Source organism: Oryzias melastigma, linkage group LG1, assembly GCF_002922805.2.
Source record: "Oryzias melastigma strain HK-1 linkage group LG1, ASM292280v2, whole genome shotgun sequence".
NCBI lineage: Eukaryota > Metazoa > Chordata > Actinopteri > Beloniformes > Adrianichthyidae > Oryzias > Oryzias melastigma.
This window is the reverse complement of record NC_050512.1, coordinates 30,289,096-30,311,979: the sequence shown is the minus strand read 5'-3', so window position 1 is coordinate 30,311,979 and position 22,884 is coordinate 30,289,096. Positions and strand designations below refer to the sequence as shown.

General features: G+C 37.4%; 1 protein-coding gene across 7 annotated transcripts in view; it reads right to left on the bottom strand.

Moving 5' to 3' along the window:
• The window catches only part of LOC112157243 (inactive rhomboid protein 2), a 41,267-nt gene extending 19,861 nt beyond the window's left edge, over positions 1-21,406 (bottom strand). For 2 of the 7 annotated variants that reach the window (XM_036214094.1, XM_036214093.1), the window contains exons 1-7: positions 21,221-21,400; positions 7,360-7,506; positions 4,696-4,755; positions 4,463-4,590; positions 3,639-3,822; positions 2,529-2,738; positions 1,385-1,513 (exon numbers count right to left, since the gene is read on the bottom strand). In XM_036214094.1, coding sequence (XP_036069987.1) covers positions 1,385-1,513; positions 2,529-2,738; positions 3,639-3,822; positions 4,463-4,590; positions 4,696-4,755; positions 7,360-7,494 — 846 coding nt within the window. In that variant the 5' untranslated portion in view covers positions 7,495-7,506; positions 21,221-21,400. Of the gene's footprint in view, positions 1-1,384; positions 1,514-2,528; positions 2,739-3,638; positions 3,823-4,462; positions 4,591-4,695; positions 4,756-7,359; positions 7,507-20,887; positions 21,015-21,220 lie in introns of all 7 variants that reach the window. The other 5 variants (XM_036214098.1, XM_036214095.1, XM_036214104.1 and 2 more) reach the window with 5 other exon arrangements.
• Positions 21,407-22,884: the final 1,478 nt, after the last annotated feature.

Sequence of the window (22,884 nt, the reverse complement as noted above, 5' to 3'; positions counted from 1 at the left end):
AGCCAAGTATAAAATATTAGGTAAACTATACTACTATAAAAGATCAACACAAAGCCCATGAATATTTTTAAAGGCTTTTTGCTAATCAACTTAAAATTACTAAATTGAAGACTTTCTCATTCATTTCCTATGGAGCATATTCAGCTCAATATTTCAAAAGCTATAAAAAACATCAGTAATGTCTTGAACTGCTCAACGTTTTGATGCCAAGATTACTGAAATCACTGGGAGTGTGATTGAGTTTTTATGTGTCGTAAAACCAACGGAAAGGAGCAGGAGAATCACTACAGTTTGAATGCTTACTAAGCAATCACACAATCAATTTCAGCTTGAAATGTTCCGTTTTAAGTTTCGTTTATTAAGCTATTTTAATCAGGCATAACTTCGCCTGTATGTGACACAACATAACGGCGCTTTAAACACGCTAGAACGGCGTTTTGGACGCGTAGTTTGTAAGTGACAAAACGCCACTTTTTACAACCGTCTCAGAACAACACGAGACGGTGTAATTTACGTGCTAATTCTGAAAGGTGCGTGAAAAAGCGGCATTTTTGATGGCCAATACGCCGTTCTTTATGCCGTTTTTCCCGGCGATTCATGACCCCTTTTGCTTGCCGTCATAGTACAGATAATAAAGACGTTTGTCTGTAACTATCACAGTTCTCAGTCAGTGGATGAATCAGGACTGAGGTTACCACCCTCATCCATTTTGAGTGGTCCTTCGTGTTAGCCCCGCCCCCATACGCTGAACGAGGCCAAGGGTTTTAAACCTGAAAATTTCAGATTCAAAACTGAAAAAACAAAGAAGAGTTGAAAGTGAAAAAAAGATTTGAAACTGACAAAAAGTTATAAAACAGCAAATTTAGAGTTTTAATGCTTAAAATAATTAAGTTTATATAAAAAATTCTGAAATTGTGAAACAGTTTTTTTTAAATCCAAACACCAACGCTTCAGTTTAAATTTTTAAAGTAGCTTTATTTGGGTTTCAAATCTTTATGGATTTGGATCCATACAGTAAAAAAAAAATCCTAAATTCCAGAAACTTTTTTGTCTTCCTCTACCCTCTAAGCATTTCATTAGTGATTACTATTCAATAGTAAAGAAGATTTGTGCTTTTTCTTTTCACATTTTCAGGAAGATAACCAGCTATTTAGTTGTCATAAATACTCAGGAAAATAAAAACTGTTGGAAACTCAGAAAAACAGTAAATATCATCAAGGATGGAGCTACAGCAAACTGACAAATATTATTTTTTTTTTATTTGTATCATATTTGAAGAGACCAAACCAAACAAAAAAAAAGCTGAAAAGACGACAGAAAACCAGGAGTGGCTGTAAAGAGCCGAGCAGCAGAAGTGCGGAAGCGTGACGGCGAGGAGACTGACCCTGCTGAAGAAAACGGACGCAGACGTGTCGGCAGAGTCCACCGTATCCTCGTCCGGGAAGCCGTGGTGAAGGAAGCTCCTCCGGGGGACACTCCGAGTCGACTGTGAGCCCGCCAGGCCGCTGCGGCCCTGAACACGAGCACAGGACAACCGTCACACGCCCTGAGGAGGTTTCAGTTGGTCAGAGTAACTGAAGCATGAAAACAAGTACCTGAACTGAAGATGAAGATACATGAAGATACTGAAACTGATAGTTAAAGAAGCTGATAGCTGAAAATGCTGAAGCTAATAGCCTGGTAAAATATTAGCTATATGCCAAATTAGCTTAAAAAACAAAAAAACATAGGCTAGCAAAAAAAACTAGCATGAAGCTGAAAAAATAGCTAAACTTTAAAATAGTCAAAAAAAACAAAAAAAGCCTAAATTAGCCAAAACTGTTGGCATGTAGTTGAAATATTAGCTAAACTCGGTCTAAAAAATCTTAGTAAATGCCAAAATAGTCCAAAAAGTTAGCAGAATACCATTTTTTTAGTTTAAAACTACAACTTTTTAAAATATTATGAATAATACAAAAGTCAGGAATATTATTCCAGAATAAATCAACTTAAATCTTAAATAACTTCAATACTTTACTCTCCATAAAAATCGATTTTGTCAAAATTAAACTTTGACACATGTCCTAAAGAGTTTAAACTACCCTATAGTCTCATGACATGACCTTCATTTGGACTTTATTTGTTTCACAATCATTTTAAAAAACAAACTTTAATCTTTTTAACTAAATAAAACCCCAGAGAGTCCAAAGAAACTGAGATATGCTAATATTTTCATGAGGTTAACACACTAGAATGTATTACATCGGTTCAGCTTAAAATGTAAAGCCCGGATTTATGATGTAAAGAAAAATGCAGTTTTGATAAATAAAAAAAAATGAATAAACGAAGTAAATGAATAAGACTCTGTGTAAAACAATAAGAAATTAAGTAACTTTGACATTAAAATAAATAATTTTGTGTAGAAACTTTGTACAAATAATCAAGTTTTTTGCTTAAATCTAATTCTCATGTTTTGTCTTTAGTTTATCTGATTTCCAGAAACAACAGAAGCTTTAGACGTTTAAGGAAGTGCGTGGAGATGTCATCACCCTCAGCAGGTTGGACGCGGCCCTGATGCTCATGCGGGCCACCGACTCCCTCTTCCTCTTGGGGAAGCGGCTGTAGCTGGTGAAGGAGCTGAGCGAGGTGACCCCCGGGGTGAAGGGACCCCCCTGCATGGAGTGGGGCGTCCTCGGGGAGCGGCCGTCCGGCTCATCCGGGGTCCGGAAAGGTCGTCCTCGCGCCAGGGGGTCCACGATCTGACGAGAGAAGGGATTACGCCAACGTTACCACTCGGAGTCTGAACGAAAACTTAAATCTGAAGGAAGTGAAAAAGAAAAAGAAATCGGACAAAAACATTTTCTGTCTTGAAAGAAGGTTTAGATCATTTTATTTGAGAAAACAAGTCTTAATGACTTGATTTTTATCTTAAAGCAACATGTATTTCTTAAAATATTTTAATATTTATTTTTCTCACATCTCACATGTTCCAGGAATAGGTGAACCAAAGGTCAACTCTCAAGTAAAATACTTTTTATTTTTTGGTTTTTTTTTTTTCTTTTCTTCTCAAATTCTTAATTTTTCAGAAATTTTCAAGCATGTTTTTAGGATTTTCTTATGATTCAATTTGACATTTTGTCACATAAACCACAGTAGAAAATAAAATGAAACTCTTCTAATTTATCATGAATTGTCACATTTTTATCTATTTTTTATGATAAATACTTGATAAAATCATGGTATAATTTATCATGAATTGTCATATTTTTTATCTATTTTTTTATGATTAATACTTATTCTAGCGTTTATCATATCAAGTAAAAACTACCTAACAAAAGTGATGGTGGAACTTTTTATAGTAAAAGTGTTCTTGGGTTAAATATTTCAAGATTTAGTGACTAAAATTAGATTTTTTTAAAATAAGATTTATTTATTAAAATAATATTTTTTTGTTCAAATAAGTAATATTTTTTTTTAAACCCACTGGCAGATGTTTTGCTTACATAAAGCTTTTTTTTAATTTTATTTGAAGAATTTTTGACTTATTTCAATGGTTTCTATCTCTGGACCGCCTGATTCCTCAGTGAGTCTGAGCAGATTACAGAGCTGTTCTTTTTTAAGCATTTGTCTGAGGGTGTTCTGCTCTCAGGGTCACGTACTTTGGGGAACCTGTGTGCGCCCGGTGAGTCCAGACTCAGGTCCGCGCTGGTGGCCGTCTCCGCCTCCCTGTACTGCGGCTTCAGCTTGCCGTAGCGCTGGCTGAAGTGGCGGATGCTCTTCCTGTGCCATACCTGCTGCTGAGTCTCACAGTCCTCGCCCACGCCGAACCAATCTGCAGTGTTCCTGCAGGAGGTCACAGAAACGGCGATCAGACGAGGCGATCTGCAGATTATGATGTTGTTTTAACCTTAAAAAAATACCTAAAGCTCGACTCCAATCACCCTTTGATCCATTTCTAAAGGTTTCTAGTGTTTTTTTAATCCAGATTAAGTCATTTCTGGACGAAATCTAAAAACTCATGTCGTTGAAACTCACCTATGAGTTGTGGGCGGGACTAGAGGTGCTCCTCCCCATTTTCCATCATAATCTATTTACTCTCCCCTTACAACATTACTGGTGCAACAAAAATGGCGCGCGATATTGGAGCTTTCCAGCTGTAAAGTTCTGATCCAGATTCCAGCTCAGAGGAGGAAAACAAAGACGTTCTTGAATCTATTTGTCTGGAAGTGGAAACCTGCCGATTCTAGTTTATACGCAGAAACTTCTTCAAACTGAATTTTTCTGATTCAAAACATTTAAATAAAAAAAAATACCTAAAAACACCTTTTTTTGATTAAAAGTCTTCATACATGTCCTCCATCGTGAGAACATTGCTAGAAGAACATGTTAAAAACCCGAAAACACCATTTTCATTGGAGTGAATCTTTAATCATTTAAGTAGAGGTCAAACATGAATGACATATTTGAGTGAGGCTTCTCTTACCTTCGAATGCTTTGGGACAGCGACGTTTGTCTGCCGAACTTGGCCCTCCGTTGCCTGGTTGACCCGCCTCCGTCTACAGGGGGGGTGTTGGGTTGGGTCAAACTGCCCTTCATAGATATCCTTGAATGCTGGACACCAAAAGTGTAAACGTCAAAAACACGAGTAAAGAAATGGAGGAAATAACACAAACCTTTGATTTATTATTTTACTGCAGAAATAACAGACAAGGACACCTGGGAACAGCAGAGACGGTTCATGTTCTTAAAGGAGACCTCAGGACCTACGTTTTGAATCTAAAATTAAAAAACACATTTATTTGATATTCAAACAGTTTATCTCTTTATCATTGTTAATGTTTTATTCATGGTGAATTGTTTTAGGGTCTATTTCTGGTTTTGAACTCTACCCGTCCATCAAGGTTTACCTAATTAATCTCTGCTTTTCCTTTTATGTTGTTTAATCTTTTTGGATTTTGTTTCCACTCCAGCGTTTCCCTCAGAAGATCCTCCACACAGGCACCATGCCCTCACGTGGAACCTCCCACTTGCTCTGATCAGGGGGGTCCCACGGTGACGTCCTCTGTCATTATGACAGCGTCGGTCGCCGACTTGGACAGATCCCCAAATATAATTTCAGCATCATCCAGATTTCCACTTTAGTTTCCATTTTTATTTTGAATTTTATTCCATAAACCTGTTTCATTGTGTTTGGTGTGGGGGGGTCTGGAGGGTTGAGGGTGTCATTAAAAAAGCCTTCAAATATCTTTGTGTTGTATGAAAAGTGCTTTATATTTTTTGCTCCACTCAAACTAAAAAAGGAAAGTTGTGTATTTCCATCCCGATTCATTTCCTGTGTGACGGTTTGGCTTAAAAAAAGTCAACTTTTGGAGTTTGCTCATAGAAATCCATGATTGCAGCTGCTTATTCTAAAGCTGTCTGTGCTTCTGGAAAAGCTGGCAGAGTAAGTGGACGGTAGCGGCTCGAGTTCACAACACGTTTGAACGTAAATGTTGCTACTTTAGGAAACCTGCAGCGTGCTGGAGCGAGCGCGGACAGAGAAACTCGTTAACCTCAGCAGGTAAACGGCAGAAGAATCCTCTCCTGTAAACAGTTGGCGGTCACACCTGAGTCGTATTGTGGCTGCAGAATTCACCCATCCATCCATTTTCTAAACCTCCTTTGAGCTCGTCAGAGCACATTTTCACAAACATGTAATGTTCTATTAGATCATAATAACGAAAAATCTTTAAAGTCCCTCCAATAAAAACTGTGTTTTTAACATGTTGTTGTGGGATTTGTCTGATAATGAGGGACATTTAGATGAAAATTGCATTTCTGAGTACAAACTATAATCAGTGGGTCACAGTCTTCCTGCTCCGCTCCATTCTGATGAATCCATTTAAAGGCAAATGGATCTATGAATCATAGGAAATAAGTGCAGGCTTACTTCTTCCCCCCTGACAAACTCCTGCTGCTCTGCAGAAACTATGTTCTAGAAAACAAAAGTTTTGAGATTTTGTCTGGAATGCTTTTATAATAAATCAAAAGTTGATCTGAGTGGGACTTTCAGCGCAGCAGCATTTAATAAGCAAGAATAGTTTTACAACAACAAGCTTTTATGATTTAAGAAAATCTGATCACCAACCACAAGTAAAACTGGAGTGTGATAACTGTCTTTTCAGAATAAAAGTTGTTATTGATCCAAACCCACATCAGGGAACTACTGAAGATCACTGAACAAAGACTTTCCCTTTTCCCTGCATTTCCCTTCACATCCATCCAGCTCCTCCGTAAATCCTCTGTAATCCAGAATCCAGCAGATTACAACAGTTCTGGATCAAAGGCTTCAAAGGGGAGATGTGGAATAAACAGCAGACTTCACCTGAACGCACAACAACAACACTGCTCACTATTGTGTGGTGTACACTTCAGTCATCACAGACCCAGATCATCCGACTGCTCTGCGCTGAAAGAACACCAGAACTTTTATCTCCAGATTCTCCAGAACTCATCTTTTTATCTTCTGTCTGTGAACGTCATTTTAATAATTCAGCTCATTTCCAAAGACCTTAAATGATCCAAAACGCTGCAGAATTAGACAACAGTATGAAAGGATAAAAACACTATAATTAAAAACGTGTCGAGTCATCAGATTCTCATTCCTAAATCGTCACATTTTGACGTTTAGACAAAGATCCTTCGGGTCATTTTTTTGACATATTTACTGTCTCCAAACTCGTCGTTTCTTGACATAATAAAATCAAGGATCTGTGACCCTCGGGAAAAGGTACCGGATTTATTGGGCGTGGACCGGTCCTCAAGACGTGTCCAGAACCGGTATCCAAATCCAGAACCTGCGCGCCTGGGTGAAACTTGACATTGAAGGAAAAAAAACCTGGAAATACCCGTCTATCTTTTGTTTTTCAAACTAAAACTTTATACATTTCTAAAAAACTGTAGTAAAACAAATCATTTTTGATGTTCCCATTTTTATTAAAATGGAAAATGAAGCAAACACATAATGAATTTTAAATGTATTTTCTAATAAAAGTGTTGGTGGGAAAACACAGAAAGAGGAACTCTTAGAAAATGAATTTAAATGTTCACTATGGGGGAGCAGAAGTAGTTTGGTGTCATACATCTGAAAATATAGAAGGTTAAAGTTCTGTGTCTGTTTGTTCCGTTTTCATTTTAATATTTTAACGAGAACACAAAGAATTTATCTGTTTCTCTACAATAGTTTAGAAAAAGATAATTATATGAAATAGTTACTTTTATGACCCCAAACGAGGATAAGATCTGAAAAAAACACTGCATAAGTACAACTCCTTAATAACAGGCAGAACTTTACAGTTTCCTTCAGATGTAAAAAATAAAAAGACAGAAGAGCCAAGTCACCTGTTTGGGAGGAGCTTCAGACACCTGTTCAGGTGGAGGGATGTCGATCACAAGGCTGGGCGGCCTCTTGCGCTGAAGACGGGTGTCTGACCGGCCTCCGTTTGGAGGCGGGTCCTCCTCTCCCTGAGGTTCCATCCTGTCAGGTTACTGGAGACGACAGAGTCAGAAAGAAGGGAGTCAATTTAAAAGAATTTATCCTTCAGATAGAGATCGACTGAACAGAGAATGATCTAACAGATGTTATTCTGTTCAAAAATGTCTGTTTCTGATGTTGTGTTTAAGTTCTTTAATTTACTGTAATTTTTTTAATTGTTAACAGTCGACAAGCCACAGTTCTCCTTCAGAATCTACTGGAATGACGTTGATCCTGAAAATCAATGATGACAGGTTTGTTAAATATAAATGTTTCAATTTGTCATCAATTCTAATTAAAAAAATAACCTAATTAGAGATTTAACTTCTTTGTCTAAGTTAAAAATGTCCCCCAAAACCTAAAACTACTTCAAAAAGCAGAACTAAGCGAGTCAACCACTTTTCCTTAATGATTCTATTTTTGTTAATGATCCCTTAAAACAGGAAGAACCTCCATGACGACACATAAGAGAAGGCAACTGATGCAAAAACACTTTCCTCTTAAAGACGCCCTACCATCATTTTCTTAAGCCTTTCAGAGTCAACTCTATATTTAAGATCATATATTACCTTTGTATCAGTAAAAAACTAATGATTTCTGAAATATTAGTTATATTTCGTGAGTTTTTTTATACCCAGAAACGGCTCTATCCCTGAAGCTCCGCCTGCTGCGTGCGGCCGCCGTCCCTTCATGATGTCATCCTACAGTCTGTGGCAGTATGTCTGCATTTCTCCCACGTAAATAATCCAAACTTCTTCAAATATGGATCCACATACCATATATCTGCCTTAGTAGGTCTGGCCATCGCTATACTGTTCACAACACAAACACACGCGGCTCCTTCACGGCTGTGCCGGATCGGGTCTTAAAGGGGCGGAGCAACTAAAATAAACATATTTGAGCTGGAATTTATTGAAGACACAACTGGAAAATATACGGTATTCTGCATCTAAAATGAAAGTTTTTTTTGCTGATCGTCACTGGATAAGGGGAGAAATTGAGTGTTGTGTTAGTCTGGGGGCGGAGCTGTCAGAGCAGACTCTTCCTGGAGGGAGCGGTTGGCATCGATCTTACATCAGCACGTTTCCAACCGCTCATTTTTGTGGGTATGGGAGGGGCCACTGCAGACAGTGCAGGTTTTTAGAGGATTACTCTTAAATGCACGAACAGATCAAAATACCACTTTGGGGTTCTTTATAGTGAGGAATGAACAGTAAAATGCATTTAAAACCTTAAAAAAGGAGAATTTTCATGGCAGGGCCCCTTTAAATGTTTTAACACGAATGTAGATATAAATGTCTGTTTTTATTGGGTTATAGTGAGAAACAAGAAAACAAATCGGAATCTTGTGTTTTCAACACAAAAAATGCACCATTACATAAATTTAGGAACTTTGGACAAATGTAGAACTACTTACAGATATGCAAATACTATAAATATTGAGATCAAATCAAAAATATAAAAGCTAAAAGAGACCATAAAATAAATTTCTATTCAAGCAGCTCAATTTTTATTTCATTTAAAAGTAATTTACTGACTTCATCTTCTTTGATTATTTGTATTTATTGTAAAAATGTATGACAAAACCCTCTTTAATGAAGCAATAACTGCATTCCCTGGTTGGACAGTTTTTTTATGTTGGTTGACTGTTTTTAAAGGCAGAATCTCCGAACCAAAATTCCAACATTTCTCCTCGACCGTACAGGTTTGCTGCAGTCGGCGTGGCTGAGATGTCATAACTGAATCCTTTCATAACGTTGTGACACAAACAGCAGGAGGGTTCCACAACTCTGTGTCTGCTGGAAGCGGTTGCTCAACTTTCTGCTCGATCTGCAACTTTTTGTTCCCGCTTTTGGAAGCCACGCCCACGTTCTCTTCCCTGATGGGAATGTCTTAAAGAAACTCTCGCTTTAAAGATGAAATAAGAGGAAAAACTACAAACATTCTCAAAGCTAAAAAGACTTCAGAGAATAATAAACATTGATTATGGTTTCATTAAATCAAGTGTTAGCACATACAGAGATAATACACATAGAATATATCAGGGAACATTTCTGAAATCTAAGAATTATTTAAGTTAAAATAAAGTTTTGTTTTGTTTTTTTTAAAAAGTTAAATGAAACTTAATGCTAGAAACTAATGAAGGACAGAGGCTGCGCGATTCATTAAAAGTTGAATAAATTCTTATCATACTGTATTTTCTGGAGTATAAAAAATGTCTAATCAATAAGAAGAAAACCTTATATAAATCACACTTTTGGGAGGAACGTGTAACATTCCAGAACAAATCTACCAAACCCAATTTAACTAAAAAATGAATAATTAAACACAAGATTGCTTATCTTTTGATCTGTATTAGAAAAATATCTAAGTTTGAGAGAAAAAAAAACAATCAAATTCTCTTCCATGTTTGTTTTGAACAACACTTCTTCTTCTGCCGCTGTCAGTAGCAAATACTTCAGAGGCAGCGCACTCTAGTGGTTGTTAGAGGAAACAACCACTAAAGGACAACTGATGTTTGCTGGGAAAATAACAAATATATGAGCCTATTTACGTAAAAAAAAAAAAAACAAATGAGACACTTCTGAGTATAAGTCATAGCCCTGGCTAAACTATGAAAAAAACTGTGACTTATATTCCAGAAAATACGGTAGTTGTGTTTATTTTTAGTTAGTTAAAAGCTAATGAAGGTTAAGATGTTATTTCACATCCACTTTGCACATGAGCCGTTTAGTTGACCAATCAGAAAACATAATCAGTGATTACTTTTTCCATTTTTTTTGTGGACCAGGATCAGAAATGTGTTTTTGTGCATCACACAGTTGAGATCACTAATGCTATAGGTAATCACTTTAATTACAAACCCTCCACATGGACATGTGATCATCTCCTCTTCAGGACGACTCCTGGGAAAACCATCTGTGTTTACAAACAACAGATCATGTTTACTGAAGCCAGCGAGCTGTCGACTGGAAACCACAGACAGATCTGTCTTCATTGACTTGGTGGAGCCGATTTAATAAGATAAAAATATCAGCGTCAGACTTACTTATTCTCTTCTGGCAGACGTTAGCAATCACAGTGCAGCGAGTTCAAGGCTATTCCTGGAGCTCCGCCCCCTAACGGCGCGACTAAACACTTCAGGATAGATCGACAGAAACCTTTAATCTCAAGGAGTGGTCGAATCATTTGTTCTGGCCATAAAGGCTTGGGTGTCGTTGTGGGTTTTGAAAGTCTGTGCGAGGCCTGGGGGGGTCTGCAGCAGAGCGGAAACATGACACCGGGTCAGATGATGGTTTTGATTCCACAACAGAGAACAGAGCAGCCGCCAGATCGCCCTGAAACACCTACAGAAACTCTGACACACCTTCACAGCAGCTCAATAAAACCTGTCTAATAACCGCAAAAGAACTTTGATTAAAAGAAAAATCATCACATAATTAACAAATACAGTCGAATTCCAGACAAAGTAAAGAAAAAAGGACTATAACTCCTTTTAAAAACACAATTTTCCATTGAAACTTTGTATTTTTAATGTCTAAATAATGACATTTTTCTTTGGAAGTGTGATCATTTCCACGACAGCCTCACTTTAGTGAGGCTGTCGTGGAAATGATCACACTTCCAAAGAAAAATGTCCCTGAACCACTTCAGTCTTTCTCAACTACAAGACATTTAAAAGAAGATTAAAAAAAAGCTTTTAATTCTTTAGCTTATCACAAAAAACACAGCGACATCCTCCAGACTCTAGAACAGTAGAACTACGGGTCTCATGTGTTAAATAAACATGGATCTCTCGTCTCGAATCATTAACCAGCAGGAAACGCCGTTTACTGCCTTAACCACACCCAGGTAACTTGATGTTACTTGAAGAGCGGCAGTTTATAGTTTTTAACTCGGAGTCGAATCAACAGGTCAAAACTTGTTTAAAAAACAGGAAAAGCCGCTCAAACATCAACATTTTATTTAAAAAAATCGTTAGATTACTGTGAAAAACTGCTTGGTTTCCTGCAGCTGGTAGTGCTGCCACAAACGATTATTTTGATTGTCGACCAATCACTGATTACTTTTTCCGAAACTGGACGTAAAGTACACGTCTTAACCATATTAGCTTTAAACTAACTAAAAACTAGTTATAGCGTTACCTGGTGTGAAGATTTTTGTGATTATTGCGGCCTAAAACGCCTGATGTTGCGGTAACTTTTGTGAAAAGTTGCAACAAAAGTTGCAATGTTTTTTTACTATATATTTATTTTAAAAGCACCTAAAAATGTTAATGATGAAATAAACTTCACATTCTCATATTCCTACTCTTTTATTGTGACACATGCACTAGGAAAATACTTCATCATCACCTTATATAATGTCTTTGTGCTGTAATTTAAACGTGAAACACAAAATGTACTTTTGGTCCTCTCTGCTCACAGTAACCCAAATATTTGTGTTTGGATTTAAGGATACTTCAAAATAAAATGTTTTTCCATGGAAAAATGATAACCTTAAAAAACAGCATAATCAGATTAATCCTCAGATCTCCAGGTTCTCCTCAGAATCTTCCTCTTTATCCGTTTCAAAAGCATCACTGGTGAGTCAACGGTTGGTAGAGGAAGACAAAGTCTTTGAGGAGCAGATCTGGTTTTAGAGGTTCTCTCAGGTGTTCATAAGGTTCTTGTGGAGGAGGTTCTACATGGAATTATTGTCCTGCAGACTCCAAATTCTTCCTTTGTATCATCAATAACTAGTCCAGAGATCTGCAACCTTTAATGCTAAAAGATCCATAAAATCCAACGAGAGTCGCAGAGTTAGAACAATACACCTTATTTATGTTTAGCTTTAACATAATCTCTACAATGGAGTTTTTCTTTATAAAATTAGCTTATTTTACTTTTGAAAGTAGCTCATACAAGTTCCTTTCAAAATAAAATCATCTTGAGTTTGATCAGATCCTGCAGCTGCAGCAGATTTACTTGAAATTAACATGTAATAACGTATTTTCGATCATTGTACTTCAGTGTTCCTTCATCTTTTTTCTCCTTTTACTATTGAATACAAACACAACAACTTTTTTTGACTCCACGGGGTGAGATCTTCCTCAGATGGAGGGAGATCATCAGTGGTCTTGTATCCATTTCCTAATAATTGCTGATTTCTTCACACCAAGCTGCTTACCTATTGCAGATTCAATCTTCCCAGCCTGGTGCAGGTCTGGTTTCTGGTGTCTTTAGACAGCTCTTTGGTGGAATTTGGAGTGGGATTGTTTGCAGTTGTGGACTGGTGTCTTTTACACAGATAACTAGTTCAAGCAGGTGCCGTTAATACAGGTAGCGAGTGATTACAGGTCTGTGAGAGACAGAAATCTTGCTTGTTTTTAGGTGACCAAATACTTAGTTTCCACCATAATTTACAAATAAATTACTTAAAAATCTGACAATGTGATTTTCTGGTTTTATTTTGTCTCTTGTAGTTGAGCTATATCTATGAAGAAAACTACAGGCCTCTATTATCTTTTTAAGTGGGAGAAGTTACACAGTTGGTGGCTGACTGAATACTTTTTTTGCATCACTGTGTGTTTCCTTGTGGTGTGAAGTTTGACAGTTTGACACAGGAAGTGACCCAACTTGGTTGTGTAAAGACTGACATGGCAGTTCATTTGTGAATTGACCTGGCTCCACATAGCTGTGCTTTCAAAGTTATGACAACAATTTAACTGTAAAAAATGAAAATAAATCTAAAACTGAGGGAGCTGAGAGCAGAAAACCACTGCTTCATCAAAACATCCCTCCTTTTTATTGATCCGGACTGTGGATCTGATTGGTTGGAAAAGCGCCGATCGGGGTGGAAATATGTGAACGTTTTTGCTTGGATTTGTTGGGACTCAAACCAGCAGCTAGAACTTCTGCAAACATGGAGATGGGCGGAGTGCTGTTCATCCCTCAGAGCTGTGCAGCTTCACATGCACGCCCATGCCCTGCAAACCACACATTCTGCAGGACAGAGGAAGATATCCCCTTTCATTTTCTGCAGCACTTCTCTTGGAGGGGGGGTGCACTTGGACCAGCTGTCCAGCAAATGGAAAATACAAGAGAGCTGCTTCATAAGAGAAACAGAAGCTGTTCAGTGTGACACATTTATATCTGCACGTGTAGCTGATCTTGATCCATCATCATTATGGCGAGAACACACAAGCGGACATAAACCACACATAAAACATCATTAATTACTGAAGTCTATTTTTTTCTGTTTATTTTTGGCATTCTTGAGTATCCGCTCCACACGCCTCCACAGATCTGTTTCTACTAGAAACAGAAAACTCTTCCTGAACTGGGGAGTTTTTAGACCAGTTTTGTCTTTTATCATTAGTGCTGCCACAAACATTATTTTAATAGTCGACTAATCACCGATTACTTTTTCAGATTAGTTGACTAATCGGGTCATGCACAAAGTGAATGTAAAACACAAATTTTAACATTATTAGATTTAAACTAACTAAAAACTAGATATATAGCATTTCCTGCGATAATGCTAGTGTGAATGCTGTAAGCTGAATTTGGCAGCTGAAGATGCTGAAATTAATAGCTGAAAACGCTGAAGCTGATAGCCAGCTAAAATATTAGTTAAACTCCAAATTAGCCTAAAAACCTGAAAAAAAGCCTAAGTTAGCTAAAACAGCTAGCATGCAGCTGAAATATTAGCTAACTCCAAAACAAAAAAGCCAAAATTAGCAAGCATGCAACTGAAATATTAGCTAAACTTTAAATTAGGTTGAAAAAACTGAAAAATTCATAAATTAGCCAAATGGCTAACATGTAGCTGAAATATTGGCTAAATTCCAAAACAGCCTAAAAAACAAAACAAACAAAAAAAAACAAAATGGACAAAATTAGCTAGCATGCAAGTGATATATTAGCTAAACTCTAAATTAGCCTAAAAAACTGAAAAAAAACATAAATTGGCCAAAACAGCCAACATGTAGCTGAAATATTAGCTAAGCTCCAAAATAGCCTAAAAAGAAAAATAGCCTAAATTAGCCAAAATAACTAGCATGTAGCTGGAATATTAGCTAAACTCCAAAATAGCCAAAATAGTCCAAAAAGCTAGTAGAATGACATTAAAACTTTCTACTTTACTACACTAACAACTATTAAATTAGTCGTCGACCATTTTAATAGTCGTCGATTAGTCGACTAATCGTGGCAGCCCTTTTTATCATCGCTCATTTGAAAGTTTTATTCAAAATATACAAACAAATTCTAAAACTTCTCTGGCAACCAAGCAGATAAAAAGACCAGAGGAGGATTAAGAAACCTGAGCCGAGTATTGACTAAATGCAGAAAAGTATCATAGACTGAAATGAATATCTAAAATCCATCTGCAGACCCATCCAGATCAGATTTTGTGTCGTTCTATTGACTTGTGTTTCCAATCAAGACTCGAGGTTTTCTGATTTACTGCTCAGAGAATCAATCGTTCACATCAAAAACTGAAATACACAACACTGTTGCTGAAAACAACAAGCGTGCACAAGAAACCGCTCTGCTACGGCAGCCAGATTTAATGAGATCCTTTTTTATTGGTGTTTATATTAGTCAACATCAAATTATTCATGACAATTATCAGTGAGATCATCGTTTTAAACTCCATTAGCACTAAAGAGCAAAACAGCAGCAGCAGCATTATATCATGCTAACTGAACATTGTGTAGCTCCAGAGAAAACCCTTCCTCTCCAGCATCAGTTATCTCCGACAGAGAAGAACGTCTGGTTTATTACGAACACACCACAATAAAAATGTCTGCAATCATGAAGACGTTGCTTTTATGGTCTCATAAATCCTAAACTAATATTTTTCACTGGAAGGTTTTTGATAGTTTAGTGTGAATCCTTTCCTTGTAGGGATGGTTAATAAGTTGGTCAAAAGGTCATATTTTTGAGGTCCCGCTCCAGTCATCTTTGGATTTCAAAGTGTTCCCAGTGGTCTTTTAGTTATAAAAATGCTGTTTTTAGCCAGAATCAAAATATAAATTGTGTAAAAGTTCAGATGTACTGGTCAGTAAACTATGATCCATTAAAGTGGAGAACGGTATCAAAAGTAGAGTTCTGTGTCACTCCTGGAATTCTGAACATAATCTCTTTGTAGCAATACTTGCGGCTCACACGCCAACTTTTAAACTGTCCGTGCTGAGTCTCGCCAAAAATAACTGTATTCAGGATTCAAAAGAGCTTCTGTTCTATCATTTCATTTTTCTCCTCTCTCAGCCGACTTCCTCCTCATCTGTTCTCTGATTGGCTGACCAAAGTCGACGATGAATCGGCTTATTTTTTGGCGCACATACATTTTCAGATGGAGAAGAAGTCCAGCTGAATGAACTGTCGCTGGCCCTATGATGACAGGAAGCTACACCAGGAAGTGATGGTGGTTAAACTGGTCTGTTAGTTCCTCTTAGTATTCATCACATTCTCAAACGTTCTTCTGCTTTAGGCTATTAGAGCTGTAACTGGTCAATGAGTCCCTGGTTGAACTTGTATTGGTCCAGGTCCACTCTTGGGTCAGACTCTCATGTTTGATGCAGAGAACAAACTGTCACTGGTTTCTATAACATAATCAGAGCATCTGTACTTAGTTACACTCAGGACATTTTCATGAAGTCCATCATTTTATGCCAAACTGAGCATCAAATTTCACATAAATATCAGAGAATATTAAATGTATTGCTGCCTTACTTACTGTAATGAAGTTTGGAGAATAATTATAATTTTGAACATGCTAAGAGTTCTTTGTCCATATGATTAGTGATGTCATTTCCAGACAAGATGGAGACAGTAAAGGACTGATACAAAACTGGCTTAATATTATCTCAATAAAACCAACTGTCTCATCTTATGTCATCTCATGAAGCTCCTCCCCCTGTCTGCCTTACTCACTATTATTAAACATGTCTTTACAAAAGCTGATTCATTTCCTGAACTGTTTTTTTCTTTGTTTTGTTTCATCTCATCTAACCTATTAAAGGCTAAAAACACATTTCACTGTTGGCAGGAAACTGTTGGAAAAAGTGTTGTTTTCTTATATTTTAAAGGCAAAATCTAAATATGTTTTTGGTTATTACTTTAAACAAATCCTTAGCTTAATGATATTAAACTGAAAAAAGGACATAAATTGAATTATGTACATGTGCTTCAACATGAAGGTCAGAAACACTATAATCACAGCTAATCAAGGTCCATATTTGTCAAATAAATCTGAGCAAATCATTCTTGCAGAAGACAAACTCCTGAATCTGATCTTTGGGGAAGGTTTTCCTTATTTTCTAGCAGGACTGCAGCGTGGCACCACAAAAGCTTTCTCTTGAAATTAAAGCACATCGTCTGAACAAACAGAAGCTGCCGGTCGGATCTCATTCTGTTAATGGGTGACCAGCAGGGACGGAGGGAAGCGGAGCTGTGCAGCACGTGGGCCGCCAGCCAGTTTGCACAAACGCCACAGAATGACAATGAGTTCTTTGCAGGAACACGATTTTTTTTAGGACATTTAAAAAACCTTTACAGCAGCAACGACGTCCTCTGCATCATTCCGTTTCAGAGGATGTTTCCAAAAATGGCCCTTTGTGTTATAGTAAAGACAATAAGAAAATATATATTTCAGAATATTTTCTGGTGATTTAAAGGAAAATCTACATTATTTAGAGCAAAATGTAGCAAATTGTTCTGACACAAATATCTCTTCATCATGACTCAGTTGTGTTTGTTTGCCTTTTTGGTCAAATTTCTATTCTTAAACTAAATTTGCGTTTTATTTTGGTTATGAAAAACTGGTCACATCACTAGTGATTTAAATAAAAGAAAGGCAGTACTCATATTTGCTAATTTTAGCATTTTATCAGAGTGAGCTCTTATGTCGACATATTTACATTCTCCTCTGCCTTATTTCTGTCCATGTACTCGGACTGAGACGATCCTTTTGTAGTCTGTATCCACAGACGATCAGGGATGAGCAGCAGAAGGCCTCCACAACAGTAGGAGTGTGTAAACCTCAGTTGTGTTACTCAGAACAACCAAACTGCCCCCTCATTCTCCACTTCCAACCACATCTCTGAGTCGACATGAAGCCACGGCTCCGCGTGGATCCACAAACATTCAGTGTGTCGTAAAAAAAGCTTCCAGCTTAAAACAAAACTTTGATTCAAGTTCACCAGCATGACAGTTTGAATGAAAGTGACTCAACTACTAAAAAATGACACCGTCTGTTTTTTTGAAGGTCTGCATGTCCAAACGTGAACAGCCTGCAGGTTCAAACACATTTTTACAAAAACAGCTTTGCTCCAGGTACACGAGCATGACCTACTTAACTGATGTTCCTATGAGTGCACACAGAAAAAAACAGCGATCTGTCAACCAAGCTGGAAGGTTCGTAAAAAGCAGCTCAGTTTACATTTTTAAGCACAAATGTCTGTGCGTTCACACACAAACAGAGACAGACGCTAAGGGCGTTTTTTTTTTCTCTGGGAACTCCCGAGAGATATCTCAGAAATACCTTAAACTGTGTGTGAAAAGTACTCTACACTGTTACTGGATCCATACAGATCCCTCGAAACAACCAAAGTCCTGCCAGAAAATACCTAATCACTGTGGAAAAACGGTTTGAACGGGAGGACAGAGAAAATGTCTTTGCAACAGATGAGTCAGGAACAGGATATTCCCGATACTGAAAGGAGCCGTTATAGAAAAAAAAAAAAAAAGAGCGGGACAGGCGGCAGCATCTCAGGTGAACATAGAAGTCCAACGGAAGAGGTGCCAAAGAATTCTCCCACACGGGCGGAGAAGTTCCCAAAAGTCTTATCCCGTGTGCTCTCTTATGGGGTCCAGATGACCCTACCCTCATATTGATGTGTGATTCCTCCCATGACAAAGGTGGACAGGACTTTATGTCTGCCACGGACACCAGTGAAGATAAAAAAATCCTTGAAAAAGGGAGATCAGATGACCAGATGACCCCACTTTTAATGTAAACATGCCTAGGGTAGCACAAGGGTTACGCCTTTTGTCCTGAGATAACATGACCAAAGTCACGTTGATTATCCAAAGATCCACCTAAATACGTGGATGCAACATTTACTGTTCCTCCTTTTAGACGTGTAATGATCTTAGTTCCCCAAATCTGTTCAAAATTCTCCAATGTGACACAATCAGTGAACATTAGTAACTAAAACAGAGAAGCTCTGAATTTTTAGATCAGAATAAAAAGCACTAAGAATAAAACTGATCATCTCTTAGAAACTCTGAAACACTTAAACTGTAATTTCTTCAGAACTGGTTCAACAACAAACAAAAACTCCTTGCTGAAAGTTATGAAAATGTGAGGACCAGATGTGGAAACACATCTGCGCGGGAAAGTGGGAAGCTGGAAACATTTCAACTAAACACACAACAACCAGGTTTAATACTTTCTAAATGACATCCAGTTGAATATTTTGGAGTAATCCATTAGAGATTTCCATGTCTAAACTCTGTTAAATGGACTCAAATGTTTTGCAAACTCAAAGCATTTTAGACTTCAACTTTCTTAATGGAGTTCAGTCGAGTCTTGAACATAAAAAACACAAAACAACACAAATCAGGATAATCTAAATGAGAAGGTTTGACATCAGCGACAGGTGTCTGCAACATATTTGCATACTATGAAAGAGTCAGTTATCTAATGTAAATGAGTGGTTGGGATAAATGTTTGTGCATCAGAAAAAAGTTTCGAACTTTCCTCAGCAGAAACGGCGTTCTCACCATAGCATTGTTGTGAATTTATGACTGTTTATTGAAAGCTAAATCTGTCCTTGAGACTTTAGATAAATAAATAAATAAATGCATGTTTCTTCAATTCCCACCAGTTCCAGCTAGTGCTGCCACAAACCGTTCTTTTAATAGTCGACTAAAAACTGATTATTTTTTTAGTCGACTAATCTGGTCATGCCCAAAATGGATCTAAAACACACATCTTAACCATCATTATCTTCAAACGAACTAAAAACTAGATAATTAGCATTACCTGTAATTATGCTACTCTGACTACTGTTAGTTGAATTTGGCTGCTGAAGATTCTAATGCTGATAGCTAAAAACGTTGAAGTTGATAGTTGAAATCGCTGAAGCTAATAGCTGAAAATGCTGGAGATGATAGCCATCTTAAATATTATCTAAATGCCAAATTACTGTAAAACTGATAGAAGCTTATATTAGCCAAAACAGCTAGCATGCAGCTGAAATATTAGTAAAACTCCAAAATAGCCTAAAAAACTGAAAAAAATCCTAAACTAGCCAAAATAGCTAGCATGTAGCTGAAGTATTAGCTAAACTCCAAATTAGCCTAAAAAAAACCTTAATAAATGCTAAAATAGTTCAAAAAGCTAGCATAATGCCAATATAACTTTTCACATTACTACACTCTAACTCCATATAATATAAAGTAACGGCTAATCGGCTATTAAATTAGTCGTCAACTAGTCGACTACTCGTGGCAGCCCTAGTTCCAGCACTGATCATGGAAGCTGAAGGAAAAGGTGGAGCACGTCCTCGTCATGTTACCACTGGTTCTTCAAAAACCTGAGATGAGTAATTGTGATCAATGCTTTTTCTAAAAACAAAAAAATATATATGTTGTTTCTAGGACATAGCTTCTCCAAATAAACAAATAAATACAAATAAACTTGCCACTGGAAATTTGCCTGAGTTGTTGGTGGGACTGGTTTGTAATTTCCCCTTTGTGGGATTAATAAAGGTTTACAGGCTGCTAGCTTACAGCCCCTCACACCCCCAACCTAACATCACTGGTGCAACAAAAATGGCGAGCGATGTTGGGGCTATCCAGCCGTACAGCTTTGAGCGAGATTCAGCTCAGATGGGGAAAACAAAGACGTACATGGATCTATCAATCTACAAGTGGATACATCAGAATGGAGAGGAGTAGGAAGCTTGTGGCCCCTTCTAGAGTCTGCCCTGCCGGCACCGCCCCCCAGGCTAACAAAAACACACAGTTTCTCTGCTGAGCTAACGGTGATCAGCATGCTCTCACATGAGCAGTCTCATATAATTTATAATTAGGTGTAAAATTTTTTATTCTTTTAGACATGTTTTTAAGTGTTCAGCTTAGGCTCCCCAAAGTGTTGGGGGGCCCCAGGCAAGCCCCTGCCTTTGCCTGATAGTAAGTACGCCCCTGCATATATGTTCAGTGTGTAAAGACAAAAAAATGGAAAAGAAAGCATAAAAACGACCCAAAAGACTGAGATGAAAGTCTAAATTTTGAAAATACCGAGAAAAATCCCCTGACCAGTGAGAAGTGCGGAACAGTAAACACCACCTCCCACATTCAGACAACAGATGGGAGGGTGTAGCTCCGGCGGTGACTTAACCTGCCCGCTCGCGGCGCCGAACATTAACTTTGGGGCGAAAACATGTTAAAACGGACGAGACCGAGAAGCCGCCACAGGACCCGCTGACTCACATCCAGATATCTCCCCCCACCCAGACAGGTTTTCACTGGAGATAATAAAAAAAAAAACACAAACTGTAAGCTAACAATCTTTATCAGGCGCGTGGATGTAGCGCACGCGCTCCTCAGACCTGCCGTCAGCGAGTCCTTCAGCCCGCTTTCAGTTTAAAAAGTCGGGAATTACCGCTGACCCACAGCCGATTTAAGCGTGAAAACAGACGCGGTAACTTCTGCGGAGCTCTCTTCCACTCACCTCCCACAGCCAGGAGCGCTCTCCGTCATGAGAAGAGGGTTTAAATCCGAAATGTTGGGGTTTGGTTGGGTATTGTCCAGCCGCTCTCCACTACTTCCCTCTTTCTTCCGTCCACCATCCTCACCGCGGCTCCACGAAGGAACGAGGGGGCGGAGCCAAGTCTCACCGTCCCAGCGCGGCCGCGCGGGGCTCTTATTTTGAAAGGAACACAACAGCAACAGATCTGAACAAAAAGTTCTGAACACAAAATCGTCTTTAACTTAACACACGAGACCAGCTAAACACAAGCAGTGTTGATAGTTTCTCATCTTTAAAGCTAAAACTAACTTCAGCGTCCAAATTTAAAACAGTATTCAAGCTGTTAATTAGTTTTTCAAAATAAAACAAATAATTCATTTTAAGATGTTTTCGATTTTTAAATGAGAAAAGTGTTGCCATCATTTTATATTCTATAATTGCTTTGATCAAATACATTTTTTAAAAAGTGTAAACAACAGTGTTCAGACATCAAAGCCCCTTTGTGCGTGTTTACTGACCAGAAAGTTCCTATTGGCAAAGAATTTTAATGATTCGAAACACAATCTTGACAAAAACAAGAAAAAACTGTGAACTGCTAATTAGGAAAGGAGAATAAAACGGCACAATGTTTTGCTTGCTGAAGTTATTTAATCAATAAAAGATTTGCTTAAACCTTAGAAAGAGGATGTCTCTATTTTTTAATTGTTTTGAGGCCTTTTTTCACTTACACTGGAAGCTCTAAAATGGTCAAGCACTAGAATATTTAGTAAAAACAGCAAATGAGAAAGAGAGTGAATTTTTTACTTAAGAAAAAATAAACAAAAATCTTTAGAATTCGATAAATGCCTAAATATCAGGTTTGAATAAAACTGCTGTAATAAACAATTTATCAAAGTGATTATGGAGCATTAAGGAGCAAAATGAAAGCAGTTGGAAATGTCTTTTTCCTCCTAAAACATGAAAAGTCTTTATCTACCGTATAAAATCAAACGTTTGATGAGCTGGTAAAGCCAGAAAAATAATATGAAAATAACATGTATTTTAACCTCATGCACATTTTGCCTTGTAAAATGTAAAAGGTAAAATGTACGTTTTTTTATGTTAATTATAGCTTTTTAAAACATCTGTGCTTGATATTTTTATAGAAAAAAAAATTCAACCAAAAATTATATCCAAAAGGAAATATTTTAAAATTGTACTTTAGAATCATTCAAAACGATTAAAGTTAAAAGATTCGGTTAATTATTTTATGTATAGAGCCCAAAATGAAATGCTGCCTAATAACATGCAAGAACTGTTCATGAATACAGATTTAGGGAACTCCCTAAGAGAGCATTTCAGATTTAACATTAATAAAACTCGTACCAGAATAAAAAATATAAATATTTCATTCTGTGGTGAAAGACTGTGAAATAGTATAACTGACAAAATCAAAAATAGTCCAACAATAAGACAATTTAAACTTCAGTACAGATCAACAATATTTAATGACTATATAGGCATAAATAAATGGTTGGTAATTGTGTATTTACAGTTATTTGTGCATATATGCAAGTGTACATATTAGTGCATATACGTATGTACTGGTATTTACGTATATATGGATCTATACGCTGTTTAAACAAGAGACGGGAGGGCATAGGGGT